The sequence below is a fragment of the Drosophila miranda genome, chromosome XL (genome assembly GCF_003369915.1).
Source record: "Drosophila miranda strain MSH22 chromosome XL, D.miranda_PacBio2.1, whole genome shotgun sequence".
NCBI classification, from domain to species: Eukaryota; Metazoa; Arthropoda; class Insecta; order Diptera; family Drosophilidae; genus Drosophila; species Drosophila miranda.
In genome coordinates, this window is record NC_046673.1 from 11,745,086 (window position 1) to 11,764,256 (window position 19,171).

The following is a 19,171-nucleotide window of genomic DNA, read 5'->3' on the forward strand; positions in this document are numbered from 1 at the left end:
AATTGATGATATTAGCAGGAATCTAAGACCGAGAATATTTTTTCAGAAAAAAAAAAAATTAATAATATGGGTCTTGCTTCCATTTGATTTAAGGGATTGTAGTCTAGTTCCCAAATCGATATTACGCTGTTACCTAGGTAATCTCAATCACATTTTTGAAGGATCCATCTCTAGGATGTATTCCATGGGGAACAAACCTTCCTATATTCAAGACCCTTTTGACATGGTTTGAGAGTATCCCTAACTAACTTTCTCTCAGTGTATCTGTGTACCGTTTTACGGTGTCAATACTGTCGACAAGCTCAAACATGGTTGAACCACCTGCCTGGCTGCCCATCCGCCCCCTAAATTGCTTCGCATATATGAGAGGAGAGGAACTGGAAGACATGCCCATGACGGGGGCCCAAAGTGTTTTTTTGGGGCGTTTTTTTGGGGGGTACACTCGTACTCGCACTCGCACTCGCACTCGCACTCGCACTCATACGTTCTTTTTCTGCTTCCTCAATCTTCTTGGGCATCCAGTCGCAACCGTTTTGTGGCGCAATTGTCTTAACCGTCGACGCGTCGGTTGCGTATCGCATATCGCACCTGATGGGTTGGGTTTTGGGGTCCAACCTGCCATGGCACGGCCTGCTATGGCCCAGCCCGGAGCAATAACGTCGCCGTCGTCGTCGTCGCCGTCGTCCAACCATTCGTATAATTGTCGATGCGTTAAGGTAATTGTACACCTAACCAACTACCAGAGGCAGACGCAGACTTGGAGCAGGGCAGAGCAGAGCAGAGCAGTGCAAGGCCGACGCCGACCCATCTATGTATCTATGTGTATCTGTATCTTAGAGCATGACGCTGTTGCTCTGCCTTCTGTTCAATGCCGTTGTCGTTGTCGTCGATTCACTCACTCGTTTCTAAGTTTGCGTTTGTCGTCGTTTGCCATATTGGTGGCACGCTCCGCCGCTTGGCTTTGCCCACATCTCGCCTGGCCCCTTGGCGGGCCAATTTCCACGCCCTTTACACCAACAGCTTTTAAAATTTTCCATTTTCCACTACTCCAACAGTTTGGTTCGGTTCTGTTCGGATCGGTTTGGTTTTTGTTTAGTCTGGCTTTGGTGTTTGGTTTTGGTCTGATTTGCTAGATTTGATTTCAGGAAATCCCTGCCGTGGTAGGTCGCCCTGCCACTTGCCGCCCACTTCCCTCCTCGAACGGCTTCGAATGAACACATGAACACATGAACATTCAGCTCTGGTTTTGGTTTTGGTTTTGGTTTTGAATTCCGATTTAGATTCAGATTTGCATTTGCCAGTCCTTTGTGCGATTTGTTAGTGCGCTTTGTCTCCGATCCGACTTGGAGGAAGGTCTCGAGTTACAATTGAAAAATTATAGCAATTAAATGGGATCCCTAACCACTCTGACAATTGACTGACCGACTGAATGACTTAGCAACTGGCCAAGGTCCAGTCGGTTTACCAATGTGAAATGGTCTCGGATTCGGTGCGGCATCCGATAGGATCTGCTTGGATTGTGGATTGCTTGGGGCTAACATTTCTGCACATCACCTGTATAAGGTATCGATATTTATTTATAACATGATATTCTGGTTGCGGTTTTAATAACACTTTCAAGCATTTGCATAAAGGGATCGAAATATGTTTATTAAACGCTTTGATAAGACGAAATGGTGTTCTAAGAATAGGAATTACATTAGAATTGTGTTTATTGGATCTAAAACATTATTTAGATTCCTAACCTGGCATTATGAAAATGTCTTCTCTCACTAACCATAGGTATCTATTGGAAGAAAACTATTCAATCATTCTATTGAATAGATACTTCCGATTTAAATTAGCATTGATTACATGATCTCAATGATTACACCATCTATTCCTTATCGCAACACAAAATTAGTACCACTACCATAAAATATAAATGCCAGGAAGGATAAGCAAATAATACAATACAATATCTTCGATCCACTAGCCAATATCATTCGCTGAATGATTACCTGGACAATCCCTGGATCGGTGATCCAGTGTCCAGTCTGCTGGCGCTTGTCGGGAGGAGATGCCTGCGTGTTTTTTGGTGGGTTCCTGCATGCGCTGCGACACACATATATCACATCGATGCGGCGTTGGAGTCGGAGGAGGGTTTTCGGCCCGTTTCGTATAATTTTTATATGCAGTCATCAACAGCTCATATATATTTTTATTGCCAACGCGCTCAGCGATATGCATCTGAAGCAGAAACAAGAAACAGATCGGGGAACAGGCGGCCTGGCCTGTTGCGGCAGATGAAGATGATGATGATGCGATGCGGATGATGACTATTTCTGCGTACAGATTTCCAATAAAAATATTTTCGACTTGAGTTCGGTTTGACTGCCTCTCCAGCTCCAGCTCCAGCTCAGTATTTCATCTGCCTGTGGGCCTCTGGTCTGTTGTGTGTGAGCGAGATTTACACGCTGATACAAGAAATACACCAAAAAAATACCCATAAAGGCAGCCAGAGAGGAGTTGGACTCGAGATACATTGCCTTCGCTTAGTCACTACCAAAACCAAAGCGATGGATGATCTGTACCCCTCTTTTTCTCTTTCTCCATCTCTTTCTCATTGTGTACTGCTTGTCTCTTTCTGGCATTTTGGGTGTAAAGATTTATTTCTTTATTTTGGCAGCCAGTGGAAGCAGCCTGTACAGCAGCCATCCCCATCTCCGCTTTGTCTCTCGCTTTGGTTTCTGTTTTATTACCAGGAAATTTGTATTTAATACGTTTTTTCCGCGTTTTTGTAGCGTTTTTCGGGTGCGACATTGTCGCTAACCCACTAACCGAAAGGTTCTGGATCCACTGGCCCAGGCCTAAAAGGTGGCGGTTAGTTCGAACTAACTGTTAGTTATCTAAGCCCACCATCGATACATGGAACACAGCCTAGGAATGGTGCTGCTGTTGGTGTGGGGTGTGCCCCCGGGTTGGTATTCAATTTTCAATGGAAGCCACACACAATCCATCAGTTCGCAGAAGACTCGGGGCGGGCTCGGGAGTCGAAAGCTTCTATCATCCGATTGTATCGGGTTGGATCCAGTGTGAGGTTGTTTTCTGTAAGGAGGTTGCAGGATATCGTTTGGTAAACCATCGAATGGGATTGAGTAAACATCGATAGATAGATAGCTAATCGATTAATATCGCATATGAAACTCAGGCTTTATTATGACAGCTCAGCAAAACCTTTGCGTTTAGCTTTTACTCGAGCATTCCTTACACATCGAAATTATTTCGTAAAAATTAACCAAAGTACATAAATTGGGCCGTTATAGGGATAAAGCCTCGCCCTCGCCTTTGACGGACATCGTTCAGCATCCCCGTTCGAGAGTCAAGACCAGTCCACTAGTTCTGTTCAAGGACCTCCAATTCGATCGCTTCAGGCAGGTTCTGGAAACCACCGGATTCGAGATAGCCGTCAGCGCAAATACTAAGTACTGCGGCCCATCCGTTGCCACCACGCAAACTCATTGACCGACCCATTTGTTCTCCAGGGTTTCCGCAAAGAAGGTCTTCCTGCGAGTCTTTCATCAGCCTTCCATCATGGAAAACGGTCCTTCTTCTCACCCGCTCCAAGTGGACCAAATCCCGCTACGCACCGAACCTCTGAGGCTCCATAACTCCCGAGAGATCGTCAAACAAAGGCTCTACCAGCTACGCAAAGTGGATACGGTGCAGGACCTGTCACGTGCTGGCATTGACCCAGCCATACCCGCTGATCAACCGAGTGGATCCTCGATGTATAAGGATGCTGACGATGTGGGCGAGGTAGCCTCTTCCCCTTCTCTTGCCTCAGTCACTGAGTTCAAAGATTTGGACGACAATGTATCCAAAGACGAGTTTATGGACTGTGAAAACTTCTAGAGAACAGTAACACCAACAGCAGCACCATATCCATACCCATAAAAATAGCAATAGCAATAGCCGTCTCATCGATCAGTAGAAATTAATAAAATGCTCAATAAATTCGCTCGAGTCGAAAGCTCATAAAAACGTGTGCAAACAATCGATCAATCACCATTTGACAGGCACGCAAGTCTCCCATGGAAGCTGTATTCGGATTCGGTTGCGGATTTTGATTCAGAGTCAGAGTCAGAGAACCAGAGTCGGGGATGGCTGACAGCCAGTCTGCCGGCTGTTGCTACCAATCTTTGAGTCGAGACTTCAAAACAATTACACAGCAACATTTCAGAGGTCGGAGAGATGCAGATGCAGATACAAATGGTGTATCCGTGCGATGCTCAGACAACTGCCACTGTACAGCGACTGCTGGCTGTTGATTCAAGCGGTTAATCGATAACAAATAAAAACATTTCGACAACTACTTCCAAGGAACAGGAACGGGCATCAGTGCCAACTCAACTCCAGAGCTGAACAGAGTCCCAACTTCAATCCCATGCCTATACGCATACCCATACCCATTCTCATTCTCATTCTCCCAACTCCAACGTCTTTGGCTGTCAACAAGTCGACATTGTGTTTATGAGTGGCGTGGTACGCATAAATGCCATGGAAATTTTCTTTTTAATCAATTATGAGTATTAAGCAAAGGGGCCAACCGTCCCGTCCCGTCCATATGGGGATCTCGGATCGGATCGGGGCTGTGGGATCTGCTCTTGCGCGAGAGTATCTCCGATCGCCGATCGGGGTGAGACCTCAAACCGCGCGCGCGAGTCTCTGCCTCAAGATAAAAATCGCAAACATTCTTTATTGAATGCTGTAGATGCCAACGCCAGCCCTCTGACTCCTCTGTCTCCTCCGTCTCATCCGTCCCCTCCGCTGTTTCTCGGTGTAATCTGTGTGTGTGTGCCCCTAAGACCATGTGGAGTGGCACTTGGAGTGCGACTCTCAAGCTGAAGTACGAGTACTAGTAGCAGTGGCAGGCAAACTCCTCCGGACCTCCTCCACTCCTTCCGATCCGCTGGGAATAGATCTGTGCATGGGATCGAAAGGGATATATAGGGGGAGTAGATCGATTATGAAAATAGGCCTGATTCTTTCCGAGAAATAATTATATATAAAAATTAGGTATCCCCATTAATTCTTGCTTCTTCTTCTTAAAAGGAAGTGAATAAGCGAGGATTATTATTTGCGAGTTTTTTGGAAGGCAAGCTGTCTGTCCCTTAAGCTCTCCTTGTTGTTAATCGATCGATGCAACGCATACGCCTTGCTCTCGCGAGGGTAGCGCACCAGACCCTGGCACCCAGGCCACAATCAAACAAATCATAATCGGTGGCTGGCCAAGCGGTAGACAGTAGACAGTAGCTGCATACGCTTCAAACGGTCGACAGTTTGTCTGTCAAATTGACATTACACGCAGCGACACAGCAGCGCACCAGAAGCCGCTACAGAGGCAAAGTCAAGTGCAGCAGAGGCTGGGCCATGGGGCAGAGGCTGGAGCAGAGTCAGAGGCAGAGCAGCCAACAAGTTGCATTTACATGACACATTCAGCAGGGCGCAGGCTTCTCTCTGGTGCTGGGGCTGGGACTCCGGGCGTAGGCCGGCTGATGGACCGAGGACCCTATACCCTGTACCCTGTACCATGGACTGCGGACTGACGACGACTGATGCGCCGACGTCGCCTGTTGGCTTCTGTTTGCGGCGCTGACTCAGCTGAATCCGCAGCAGAGGCCCACGGACTTTGGCTTGGATCTGGGCAGACCCTCATAGGGGCCACTAAACAGGGAGCTGTACGGGTACGGGGAGCAATACTGGTGACTGGTGGCTCAACCTGATGATTTTCTGCATGGCTCGCCTTGGGTTCGTTCTGCCTTGGCAACCTGTTGGCAACTCATTAAATAATGCCGATGACTGGACAAATTTGAGGCTCTTCTTCCAGGCATACACCCATACACCCATATAGTTGTATGCATACTTTTTGCCTCATGCCTTAAATGAAAAGTGATTAAACAAGCCCCTGGCCATGGTCGAGGCCAGTCTCGAAAATTTATAATCCTTGTTGTGCAATGAAATTGCATTTGACTGGGACTGGAGCTGGGGCTGGGTCTGGCACTGCGGCTGGGCCTGGAGCTGGAGCTGAGACTGAGGCTGAGGCTGATGCCAAACGTTGGCGTTATAATTCTACCATTCCACCCCGCCAGCCACCATCTGCCGACTCCTACTGCAGTGGAGCTTCTGCCGGGACTCTCTTCTGCGCTGTGTGTGCCAAAGTGACACTTGTACAGATTTTCTTAATGCGCCAAAGTGCCACTTGCCGTCTGTTGACGCTCTTCTTCCTCAGCCCGAGCATCAGCCTCAGCCTCGGCATCATCTCCATCTCCATGCCCATCCTCAAGGCATTCCCATCTGCAGGCATCGCTGCAAGCATCCCGGCCAGATCGAAGCTGTTTGTACGTTGTCTTGGCTGCAAAATTTTGTTAAATCAGCGCTAAATGTCCCAAGACCAAGACTCAGGCCAAGACAAGTTGCAGAGAAGCCTCAAAACTTGTCCGTTGACTACAGAGTTCTAATTGCTGGCCAACGCATAATTTGTCACATGCCAAATTAATAAACGACTTGCCCAGATGCACCTTTTGGGATCTGAAGCGTTGGATACCCCCCGGGCTCTCACTCACTCACTCAGTCTAACAGTCCATCAGTCGTTCAGTCATTCAGTCATTCAGTCATTCAGTCGCTCAGTCATTCAGTCAGCTGCACAGTAGCAGCTGATTTGGCCTCAAGTTGGCAGAATCGGTCCTTTGATTGAGTGGATGATGTGCGCGCTGAGGGCTTCTGCTGCTGCTGCTGCTGGTGTGTGGGTTGAGGCTCAACGAGTCGGGATGCCTCCAGGAAGTGAGGCTTAACGCTAAGATGTTTCAGAGAGAACGCCGTACTTTGGAGAGAATTCAATCGATTAAATAAGTTAAGAAGAAGAATACGTTAAGAATTCCAAGTAAAAGACCCCCTTTAGTATTGCCCGAATCAACGATGAAATATTGAAGTTATTCTGATTAATAACTTGGCTCGAACAGCCACCGCTTTGTATGCTTCCAATCGCCGAACATTTAATACAAAAGGAGCATTCTTTGCCAGTAGTTCAGACCCCAACCATTCGGCGACTACGAAGACGATGGCGACTCCTCTTAATTGCAGCTACTTGCTATTATTGCTGTTTGTGTGGGTACACTCGTATTCCAGGGTACTCCATGAAGTGATGGGCTGGACAATGGACGGGAAATGGAAAGGTATCTGTTTGAAAGAAGAGTTTAAAATGTACACTTAAAGTGTGCTCTATCTGCCCTGCACTAACCAAGACTGGATTATGCCCTTTGCAACACTGTCTTGCTTGAGAGTATTTTATTAAAAATAAATCGGATCAGAAATCACTGAGAATCCACTAGTTGACACCCTTTTGTAGGCCCCTTTTAGTGGTCTTCTTGCATTTGTTGTAATGATGGGTAGAGCCGCCGGGCAGTATTTATTTTCCTGGGGTTTTTGCCGCTACATGGTGTTGCTTTTGCTGGTGTTCCCTCTCTGGTTGAGGCTGCCACTTAATTTATTTGTCACCGAACCGAAGCGCAAATGAAGTTCGAAAAAAACAACGACATGCAAAGGCAACTGAAGCAACAACGACCACGGAATCGTTTGAAATTACACAAGAAGCAAGAAAAAGAAGCAGCCGAAGGCAGCAAAAAAGCTGAAGAAATAATTACAAATTAAAATGAAACACGGAATGGGACACATGAGGAAGAGCTCTGGGGATGCGCCAGTGGCATCGGCAATGGCATCGGCACCGGCATCGGAGGAGGGTCCAAAGTTTTACCCAAGCTTATAAATAGCCGCGTTGACGACGCTGGCCACGCATGCGCAAAGATTTGTCATAATTGATAAACGACAACAGCGGCCACATTCGAGACTCCTCCATATCTGACGAGTGAACTCGGGGCGGTGTCTTCGATGCCTCGCCAGGGGTGGACCAGGGCGTCCAGTGTCGCCGCCGCCGCCGCCGCCGCCGCCAGTGGCAGTGACAGTGATCACGCCTGGCCGAGCACACAAATCGAAGCGTTGTCAAACAGAGAAGACATACGCTGGGGGTACAAGTATAACGATATGTGGGTTCCTTGAACTTGTGTTGGAAGACGCCTAAATATTGTAGTCTAAAATCGAAAGTCAAAGATAAGTTATCGGAAATATATCTAACGATTAGTAGGAGTTCTATAATCTAAAGTGGACGATGAGCAATCGATTTCCTATAGATCTAAAGAAATCTCTCTGATATGTATAGACTATGGAGAGATTCTGGAGGAGAGTTAGGACCTACAACCTCTTTAGTTGTGATTAGCAAATAATCTTTAAAAGTTTGCATCAATATTAATATTAATAGATACATCTTTGCAGTCTCTATAAGAACATCATTACTTTGCACTATCTATCCGATCGATTTTTACACTGGATTTGCTTTAGGAAGAATCTATTAATGTTCAATTGTTCGACAGCTCCGTGGAGATCATAAGATATTGGCTCGCATAAAAATCCAAATGAAATCATATGGAATCTTTTTATGGATCGATAAGCGAGTATCCCAACTGCAGTCAAGGCTTCGAACTTCAAATATAAACTTCAGAGAGATTGATAGTTCTGTAAATATATAAAAAAAAACTTTTCTAATGATTGTTTGAGGTACCTTATATACCAATAAATTGAAGCAGTATCAGCTGTTTAAGAAATTCCAGTAAGGCACTAAATCGTCGTACAAAGATTCCTTTGGGATATGTAGAACATTCACTACAATCCTAACCAATCCCCAACCCTGTCTTCGGCTAACAGAATCAATCGATCTTCACATGGCACCACAACTCCAGGGATCTATGTATACACCTCCAGCAAACGGCAAACGGCAAACGGCAAACGGCAGTCCCTGCAGCATCTCGATGTGATGCACAGGTGACGATGACGATGACAACTTCAGTCCTAACTGCACCTTCGACAGCGACAACGGCGACGACGGCGACTGCGACTGCGACAACGATGACGCCAAATTGGCAACGAGTTTTTGTGGTTTGTTTTTTTCACTTTGTGTTCGTTTTGTACGAGTATCTTGTTTTTTTTCTCGACGAACGTGAGAACCAATTGCTATGTATGGTCATTACAAGCCGTCCAGTCTGGATGGATCGCTCGAACAGAGAACTGAGATCTCTGAGAGGGCAGAACGGGGAATTCAGAGTGTTCGGAGTGTTTGGTGTTGGTTAGAGCGAGAGATAACCCATAAATATTTTAATGATGATTACATTTTAAAAACGAGTGAACAGGCGAACGAGCGGCACGAAATCGAATGAGAAATCACAGGGCCGATCAAGCACCAGCTCCAGCTCCAGCCTCAGCCTCAGCTCGTACTGAGGTGCTCCTCTGGCTCTGGGTGCTCTGGTAGTTCTTGGTCCGTGGATCTGCACCTGGGGATCTGGGGATCTGGGGATGATGAGCTACTATGCCAGTGCCGGGCGACACTGACGACATTTTTGGAATTACATTGACAGGCCAAGTTGAGACTAAAAGCGATAATTATTGCCGCAACGCTCTCGCCGGATCGTTCGCTCCCTGTCCTGTAAGTGTTGGCGATTGTGTCTTCAGAGCGGGAAAACACGGCCCCAGAGGCTGGAAGCTGGAGCCGCTCGAAGAAAATAAGGAGATCGCAGCTGTTACCACTGATCGACGGCGTCTTGCCAATGTAATTTCAATAATTTTATCTGAGGCCGCGCGCGTCTGCCGTGATTCGATTGGGTAACCGGTGAGCGCTGAGCGGTGACAGATCAAAGCCGGCTTCCTCGTGGCTTGGTCTCCCAGCTCTGGCTCTGACTCGGACTCTCTGCGTCGGCAAAGATCACTGATCGCCAGCAATGGGTGGAGTAGAGTGGGGTGGACTCGGTTCGGTTCGGTTCGGTTTGGTTCAGATTGGCATTGGCATTGGCATTGGCATTGCTCCTGCTCCAGATGTTTAGCTGCACTTTGGCGGCTCCCAGGCAGCCCAGACCCTGCACCTTTCCATGTCTCTGTCGCTGTTGCTGTCGCGATCGCAATCACACAAAGCCAACACTCGAAGCGCAATCATCAACATCAGAGCGAGCGTCATCAGCCGACCGATCCACTGCACTGCCAATTACTCGCCAGCATTGTTGACATGCCTTTTGCCATTTGCATCGTTTTCGTATTGATTTGTTTAAGTCCAGGCCCTGTCCAGTCTCCACTCCGTTCCAATCCCTCCAATCAGCACACCACAATTTTCGGCATCTCAGTCCCATCCCCATCCCCATCCACATCCACAGGACACAGACCTGTAGATCTTTAGCGATCCCAGTCCAGATCCCAGGTCCCAGGTCGCAGTCCCCTGCATTTTTCTCCCACGGACAGCAGCGTGTGAATGGGCCTTTCAGCGGGTTCAATGTGCCGATCAAAAATATGTCAAAAATCTATCGAACTCTCGCTTTTCGAGAACGTGCATCGAACTGCTGTCCGGCCCTCCCCTCCCCGATCTGGGTACCCCAGTCGGCCTTTGGACAGGGTGCATGCCTGGGCGATTTGTAGGTCAGTTATCGACCCAGTTTACGTGAGTCTGAGCGAGGCCTCTGGTCGACCAGAAGGCCCTTTCTGTGTAGGGGAGAATGCGTTGGGATCTCCCTGATTACGCAACTGGAGCTGACTCAACTAGATAGCTTTCTTGGGTGTGAAATTCTCTTTGAATCCACTGAGTCAGCTTTAGATCTTTAATTTAAAATGATTAAGCTTTAATCTATAAGCTTAACTTGTGTAAAGAACTTCTGTTTTAACTGCCGCGAAACTTCTGTGATGAAATATACCATGAGAAACCCAAACAGAAGCATTTTAGTGAAGATTGGCGTAGAATTTGTATTTGAATATTATCACAGAGGCTTAGTACCCTAACGATGTGTGTACTTTTTCCCCAATTTCTTCTTTAACATTTTAGACTTGAGGGTTTCATGGCTTTCCTGCAAGTATATGTATTTGAATGGCAAATTTAGAAATTCAAAAAAGCATGTTCAGTGCTTACTAAGTTATTAATTACATTGACCGAAGGCTCGTTGAAGAATGCTCAATGGATTATCTGCCATGATATCCTCATATATCAAAGATCATTCCACCCTTTAAAGGCCATACACAAAATCGAACCAAAACAGAAAGCTATATCTCTCAATCAGTAGATCCACTTTCGGGGCAATTAAAATTCGATTGAAATCGCAACGAGGTGAACATGTTAATCGAAGTGCCAGCCGCCACGTCTGTTACCGATTCACTGGCAGAGCAGCATTTTCCCACACCAATTGGCAACCATCGGGGACCGGGAATCGGCGGACTCCCCTACCCGCTACTATTAGGCCCGGGCGCAGTCGCATTTCATTTTGGATTCCAGAAGCGTTTCGGTTCAAACATAAAATAAATAAAAATCAGTACAATTCGAAGAGCTGTTGTCGCCTTTGAGCTTTTGCGACAATCACTCACGTTGCCGCTGGCCGCTGGTTCCGTCTCCGTCTCCGTCTCTGGGCATGACTCTGCCTCTGGGTCTGCTTTGAATTTGCCTCTGAATCTGAATCTGAATCTGACTCTGACTCTTCCCTCTGCCTGCACCTTCCCGTTCCATCGGAGTTCCATCGTTCAATCATCGGCAATCGTCTTTGAGGCCCTGATTCGTTCGTTAAACGTTCTGCGTATTGAAATGAAATTTGTGTCGCTCAACACGATGACTTATTCAATTATTCGATTCGATAACACGTGATTGAATTATAGAAATAACATTGGGTCGGGCCAGGCCGGGTCGGGGCTCCCCTTCGCTCCTTCCCGACATGCTCCCACTGTAAGCCGGCACTTTGTTGGCCTGGTTGCTGTTTATGTTTGCCTGGTTTTCACCTTCATTTTGTTTTGGATATTGACACGAATTATCAAACAGTAAAAGATTGTAAACAAAAATTGTAAATTTTATCAGATTTGGTTTCCCTTTAAAACTCTAATACAATTCTCCGCAGAATGGTGGAGGACCAGCCCATAGCCGTTGACGATTACAACACCAACGTGAACAGGGAAAGCAGTGATGACCAGTTTCTGATCAATCGCAAGCGCCGCAATGCCGTTCACTTTGCCAACGTCGGGGAGTTCCTCTCCAGCCTCAACATCAGAGAGACAGGCCTGACCTCGCTCAAGGGTCTTCGCACCCTCAGTCTGGAGCACTATAAGAGTTGTATGCTGGGTCCCGAGGAGCGCGACAGGAAAACTCATTCTTCGGGTTGCATGATTGAAACTGAGATTGGCCAGCCCCCAGCCGATGGTCTATAGGGTCGTGAGATGGTCCAATGTTAAGGGATGTAACCCAAACAAGATATAGAATTAAAAGCCATTTCGAAAAGAGTTAGAAATCAGAGTGGGTTTTCTCTAGACAGCGATCCCCCCCCCCACGTAACAAACACTTCGATCTTGGACCTTGTAAATAAAATGTAGAACCGTCTAAAAAGTGTGTTTGAACAAGTGAGAGACAGTCTCTGGCTTATTCAGACCCCCTTCAGATTCAGATACCTCCTTCTATCCAGAAAAATTCCCCGACTTGACAGCTCGATTTGCATAATTGTGGCGGGGCAACGGGCATACACAGCGCATACAAATTGATTATTGAACCGAATTCCTGATATATTTTTTATGGTTTGATTTATGATTGCCATACAGTTGTCAGTCAGTCATAGCCCCCGCCAAAGTCTGCGCTGTGAAGACGGGTGGGGAGAGTTCTTTAACGACTGGGCATCAAAAATGCTAATTGAGCTGTTTATCGATTTGTCAACAGCAATAACCCACAAAAGCCAGCCACAGCCACAGCTGAACAATGGTCACATCAGTGGCGACAATTCCGCTTCATTGCTGTTTGACTGCTCGTCTTTTCTGGGGCTCCTCTCCTCTCCCCTCCTCTCCTGGCCTCTTCCTCTTCACGCTCTCCATTGAGTTTTATTGACTATTAAAATTGTGTCAAAATGTGTTTGAAATTTTTTATTGTTAATTATACGCGGCGGGCGTAATGTGGAATCAATAAACAATATCGGGACATTGCAATCGAGAATTCTGGCACAACACAAACACGCGGTGACCCCGACACCCTGATCCATACTGAGAATTCCCTGTCCCTAAAAAAAGAAATGAACTAATTAAAGAACCAGAAAAGCGTGAAGCCCGAAATGAAATCAAATCAAAATCGAATTCGAAAACTTTCAAATGAATAGACAGGCAGATCGGACACGCCGCCAGGTCCCGGATCGGACGCCGTCCAGGGTCCAAGCGAAGGCCAACAAGAGACAGGCTGCTGGGCCACAGCCTGGCTTTGAGATTGAGTTTGAGTAATGAGGCCTGGAGCTTGGAACTTGGCGCTGGTCCGCCGACCGCCGACCGCCCTGGCTGGCTGACTGAATGACTGACTGACTGTCAGACGAGCTGACAGAGAGCCCAGAGATCCGCAGAGATCGCCGAGGGAGGGAACCCTGACTGACATTTGATTATTGGCTTCCAATTTGTTGCAGATTTTTTTGTTTTATTTTCCGTTCAAGCGCAAATTGCGTGCCATGCCGCTCCGACAGATCGAGGGACTGAGGCTCGCAATCACGGTTCGTAAATTTTGCAAAAAACCAAAAGCGAGAGAGAAACAGATACAGATACAGATACAGGGAGGAGGGGTCTGAATGAGCAGCGAACAGAAGTCAAATTGTGGCCAACATGGAAATTAATGGAGCAATGGAGCGGCAGCGATCGAAGAGCAACAGCAGCAGCAGCAGCCGTGATCTCCTTCTCCATCTGCAACTCCATTTCGTGGCTGCTGCTGCTTCCAAATCGGCGGCAGGAAAGGAGTTATTAAGACAGAGAGGGATGGATAGAGGGAACCCGGCCAGGCCCGGCATTGCTCTGCTTTTTTTCAGTTTAATGAAGGCAGTTCGATCGATTTGGCTGGCTACGAGTCGTGGCTGCGCCGTGCCATGCCACCGCCTGTCAAGGCAGCTACAAGCTGCCCCAGCAGACCATGCCCCATGCCCCATACCCCGGCGCCTAAGCTTCAATTCCAGTTTCAGTTGCAGCATCGGTTTTTCGAGATGGCATCGATTGGGATCGTGAGGTATTGCACTGTTGAGGGATTGTTTCGGCGATGTAAATATCGCAGCTATAGATGTAGCAGATATAGCTAAAAATCGAGGAATATTCGTGTGAATGAATCAGAGTTGTGGGATTAACCTGAATATATATTTAGATATATTTAGATTAAAAGAGAAAAATTCCAAGCAGAATATGCCATGTTCGAGTATATGATGTTTCACTTCAATTTGTTTCAATTATGTTCTCTTTTAAGAGTTCCTCTGATTAGAAGGCTCCCATATTCCACATTCCTATGTAATGGTCTATGTTCCTCTACCATCCAATTGGAGGACATTACTTGTTGCTCGTGGTCTAACTCGTGTCACGTTCCCATCACTATGAAAGACAGCCTCATCGACCAGTCCTCGGCACAATTTCAGTTTGCTGCTGTTTTTGTTGGCCAGGCCAACGATGCCCCCATCACCATCACCATCGCCATCCTCATCCCCGTCCTCTTCCCGTACTCTGGACTCTGGCAGCATTTTCGATCTGTCTGTCAGTCAGCTGCCATTTTTGCTTGGCTCGGGCAGCCAGCCCAGCCAACCAAGTCGGCGAACCAATTGATTGACATTGCCCACAACGCCCTTTTGCTTTTGCCTTGGCTTTGGCTTTGGCCATGGCTATGGCTTGAAGCAGCAGCCAACTTGGGGCGGTCCGAAAAGCGGTCCGGGTCCCGAAAGAGCGAGCGATAGTGGTCAAGTGGCAACGTTTTGTGCACAACTGTACCGGAAATGTGGGAAAATGTGAACCATTCATGAATGGTTTGCTTCTGGTGAATTATGCCCCAACCAACTACAAATTATACAACAATAATTAATTAAGCCAAGAAGTCCACAAACCAGTCAACACGAAGACACGGAGCGCATATGGACATGGACATGGAGACAGTCAGACGGTCAGTGTGGACGGACTCTGTGTAAAGTGTTAACCAGTTAGCCAAAGCCAAAGCCGAAGTTCATTCAAGAAAAACTGACAATAACAAAAAACAGTTACTACACACTGAAAGAGACGCGTCGGAGGGGCACAGAGGAGCACAGAGGGGCAGATGGAGCAAGAGTCGTTGAGCGGTCAAAGCCGTGTAATTATGAAATTCAAAGAAATGAAGCATTAAACTGAACAATCTCGAAACAAACAAGAAATATGATATATAACCCTATGCCAGGCCGAAAAACTGTTCATGACTAAATTAGCATGGCTGAAACCACTGGAACGACTGGAACCACCGCCCATTGATAAAGAGAGACCACTCTACTCTATTCCACTTCCACTCAACCATTTGAGCCTTTCTCATTGACAACTTGGGAGAGATACATATATGTACATACATACTCCAAGAGAGGGTCTGAAATGGTTGACAAATTAATACAGAGCTCGTCTTTTGGCTCAGGCTCAGGCGTTTGATGTCGACCGACGCGCTGGGCCGACTTGAATTTCTAATTGGGAAGTGCTATAAAAAACACAGCTCCAACTCCATAGTTTGATTACTCCAACTTCAGCTTCTCCGAGTACTCGACTAAAAACTACGACTTGTCCATTGGCTGGATTATTTTCTCACCATTTGTTCGCTTCTCGCTTTATGATTATTTTTACAACTATTATTATTATTATTTAAGTTGTTTGTCGCTGGTTTTACAATTTCCAACGAATGGCCCCGACAGACCGACCAAAATTTCATACTCCGAAATGAATTTATAGTCATTAAACTGTGAGCTATGTCTTTATAAGTCCATGTTAGTCGACTGCTACAGTAGATACAGGGGTAAGGAGTGACCGAGGGAGGGGTATTTCAATTCAGGGAAATCGAAATCGGTTTGCTTGCGGAACCCCAGATGTGGCTTGGAATCGAGTCCAGAAATATTCCAAGAATTTTGCATAGATTGTTTCACCATCAAAAATACTGTAATTTTTCTATTTAATATTTCCTTAATCCATTCTAGATTTATCCCTGGAATAATTTCAAGGGGGCGATCTTTCCATTTACAGTTTTGTTTCTAAGTCTTTAACTTCTCTGAAGCTTTTTTCTTTTCATTCTATGCCTCTAAGACTCGAATTTTGTGAACGAAATGTTCTCAAATCGACTCAATCGACTCGGCTTATGATGCTGATCAAGAATATATATAATTTATGGGGTCGGAAAAACTTTCTTCTGGGCGTTACACACGTCCACATTCCGCACAAATCTAATATACCCCAATACTCATTTTGAGTATAGGGAATAAAAGGTTGACATCGGTGGGCTTGCCTCCTAGTCATTCTATATCTTTCTCTGTTCTATCGATCCCCCTATCTATCCAAGCGATCTCGAATATCATATTTTACCATTGCACCGATTCGAATGACAACTTTCCCACTCGGATCTGCAGCGGCTCAGATCGGTTCCAGCCAATCTGCGGCTGACAGACAGAGAGCTTTAACAATTAGCACAACTCCTGACACTATGCTGGATCTCTGCAGTTCTTCAGCTTTTCAGTTCTCGTCGCTTCAATTGAGCAGTCGCAAAAGATTTTCCATTTCCCATTTTCCCAGGCATCCATTGCCAGACGTGTACACATTTCTAATTAAATTTTCAAAGTTTTTTTCCATTCTGAGCAATTTTTGATTGACATTTTACATTAAATGCTCCTCTGGCCACGGCGCAACGGCGCGGGCATTGGGGATGTGGCCACAGGAATAGCAAAAGAGCAGAGCAGCAGAGCAGCAGACCAGCAAGAAGAGCAACGTTGAAATTGATCAATTTCACATAATTTCAAGGCAAGTCGGACGCGGTAATGCAAATCCGACAGATGCGACTACGATTCCAGCCTCAGCATCAGCAGCAGCCTCAGATCCGACTGGGAATGGGAGTGGGAATGTTAGAAGTGCTTAGATCGCTCAACCATTGCTGGGGGGTGGGGGATAGAGTATGGCTTTTTGGGAGGAGGATGGATTCCTGGTGCCGCAGATGGACCAGCTTATGATTGACAACGGCTGAATTGAGCCGCTCTGTAAGTCCACGCATCCAGAACCGAACGAACCGAAAACCAAACCGTGCAGGTCCTAACCGATCCTGCCCCCGTTCGGCCTCGGAGTCCCCTGACAGCTTGACGGGCTTTGGGCGCTTTAAACGTTTCGGTTGCCTCCCTCGTCGCTGATCTCACCATCACCTCTGCTTTTAGCCTTTTAATTGCTGGCCGTTTGCTGGACTTCTTCAGCCTCTTTCACAATTCTCATTGATCTTTTCTCGAATGTGCGCAACTGTCGGATTTTGTGAGCTGTCAGTGGCTCGACTCGACTCGACTCGACTCTGGCCGTGCCTCGTGCCTCATGCCCCGCTCTGGATGCTGATGTGTGTCTGTGTCTGTGTCTGTCTGTAGCGTGGCATATCTTTGATTTGCTAATTAACGGTTTGTCGGTTTAGTTTGACAGTTGAACATGAGTTCTTGACATTGCCTTCTTTCTCCCTGACTTTGGCAAAGAGGCGATACCCAGATTGTGGTGGCTGTTGACTGGTAGCATAGGTAGCTCCATTGATCTGCAATCCAAGGGCAGAGATGGCCAATCGCATTTGACTGTTCAATTCTCTGGAATATTTCTGAGGAGAATAAACACGACTTCACGTGATGGTTACCCCAGGTCTTAACTATTATTTGATTCATTTCTCCCTTTTTTATTATTTCCCGACTTTTCGCACATTTCATTGTAGCATTCCCTATCTACTATCTACTATCCACTATCCACAATTACAAATCGCTGTCGTAGGCCCAAAATTGATGGTCAGCTTGGATCCTTGACACAAAGCAACATTGTTAACACCTTGGCCATGTCCGAATCCGAGTGTGCTGTTAATATTAATGATGATGTGGTGTTGATGTTAAGTGCAGTTTAATAAATGAATTGTCTCCCATCCTTTGTAAAGAAGATGCAGAAGATGCCTGTCCGTTGACCGGAGTCCACTATCCGCTCTACGCGGTCCGTTTCCCGTTGGCCCAGAGGCAGCAGCGTGTAATCCATCACCAGATTCCCAGTGCAACGTTTTGCTTTTTTTTCGTTAGCAACTTCCTGCATTTGCATGTGCAACGACGAGTGCATCAATGCATTCCAAGTATCCGATGCTATGAGCTCTCTTTTCTCTCTCTCTATACCTGTCTCTATCTATCTTCCCCCTTAACTACTTCATTTTTGGGCAACCCGACCCTGGGGCCAGCTCTGCTCAGCGTTTCGGGCTTGGTCTAGACTGTAGACTCTAGGCGTGAGTCCATTTCCTTGGTGCTCGTCCCAGTGTGCCTGAGAGATCATTTGTCTACTGGCTCTGGCTCTGACTCTGCCCTTGCCCCTTGGTTTGAGGCACACCTCATCGCTGAGGCAAGCCTATTTCTTACAACTTCTTCAAACAACTGAAACAACTGCAAGAACTGCAACAACTGACGTATCATAAACAACAACAGGAATAACATCTCGTTCTCCGTTGCTCTTGCACTTGGCTGCGACTGCGACTGTAACTGCGACTGTGACGGTCCCGATGATGGTGACTGTGACGGCGACGGTGACGGGTACTGGTGGGGAAACCTTTGTGGCCAAGTGTTTTGGAATCTTTTGCCGGTTGCTGCTTCTTGGCTAACGTCTCTCTAACAAGCCAAAGAAAAATGGGCCCAACGCCAACTTTTGGCTAAAGCGCAAACACATTAAAAATTGCTCCTTCTTCTCCTCTCCATCTTCCACAAACTGGCCAACATTGTTGTTTCTGTTGTTTCTGCTATTGGTGTTTGGCAAAAATACTCTAACTCTAGCTGAATCGTGCTTGGGTATAAGGCCATACAGAGCTTCCACGTGGCTACAAAGGGTTTCAACATATAGCCTTAAAATGATTGCTACTTGGTGTCTGGCAGAACACCTAATATTTGTTTTGGAAATGAAAGCGTTTCGATACTTTATTCTCTAAAGTCAGAAGCAATCAGAGAGTGGCCAATGCACCTGCTTACAACATTCACTTACATATATGAGCTGCATTACTTTGGATATTTAGGGATTCCTGTATCCGTTTTAATCTCGGTGCCAA

At 46.5% G+C, this 19,171-nt stretch overlaps 3 protein-coding genes across 5 annotated transcripts in view; all 3 read left to right on the top strand.

Annotated features, from left to right (window-relative positions):
* Positions 1-19,171, top strand: part of LOC108155912 — a 47,365-nt gene that overhangs the window by 8,411 nt on the left and 19,783 nt on the right. The gene's annotated exons all lie outside the window — the stretch shown is intronic.
* On the top strand, positions 3,199-4,028 carry LOC108164983. The gene is made up of 2 exons (XM_017301004.2): positions 3,199-3,464; positions 3,525-4,028. Exon 2 carries the CDS (start codon positions 3,574-3,576, stop codon positions 3,892-3,894), a length of 321 nt encoding a protein of 106 aa, XP_017156493.1. The 5' UTR covers positions 3,199-3,464; positions 3,525-3,573; the 3' UTR covers positions 3,895-4,028.
* Positions 11,842-12,385, top strand: LOC108164984. The gene is made up of 2 exons (XM_017301005.2): positions 11,842-11,948; positions 12,003-12,385. Exon 2 carries the CDS (start codon positions 12,004-12,006, stop codon positions 12,307-12,309), a length of 306 nt encoding a protein of 101 aa, XP_017156494.1. The 5' UTR covers positions 11,842-11,948; position 12,003; the 3' UTR covers positions 12,310-12,385.

Coding starts and splice junctions, on each gene's coding strand:
- LOC108164984 (XM_017301005.2), top strand. CDS start 12,004: ATGGTGGAGGACCAGCCCATAGCCGTTGACGATTACAACACCAACGTG.
- LOC108164983 (XM_017301004.2), top strand. CDS start 3,574: ATGGAAAACGGTCCTTCTTCTCACCCGCTCCAAGTGGACCAAATCCCG.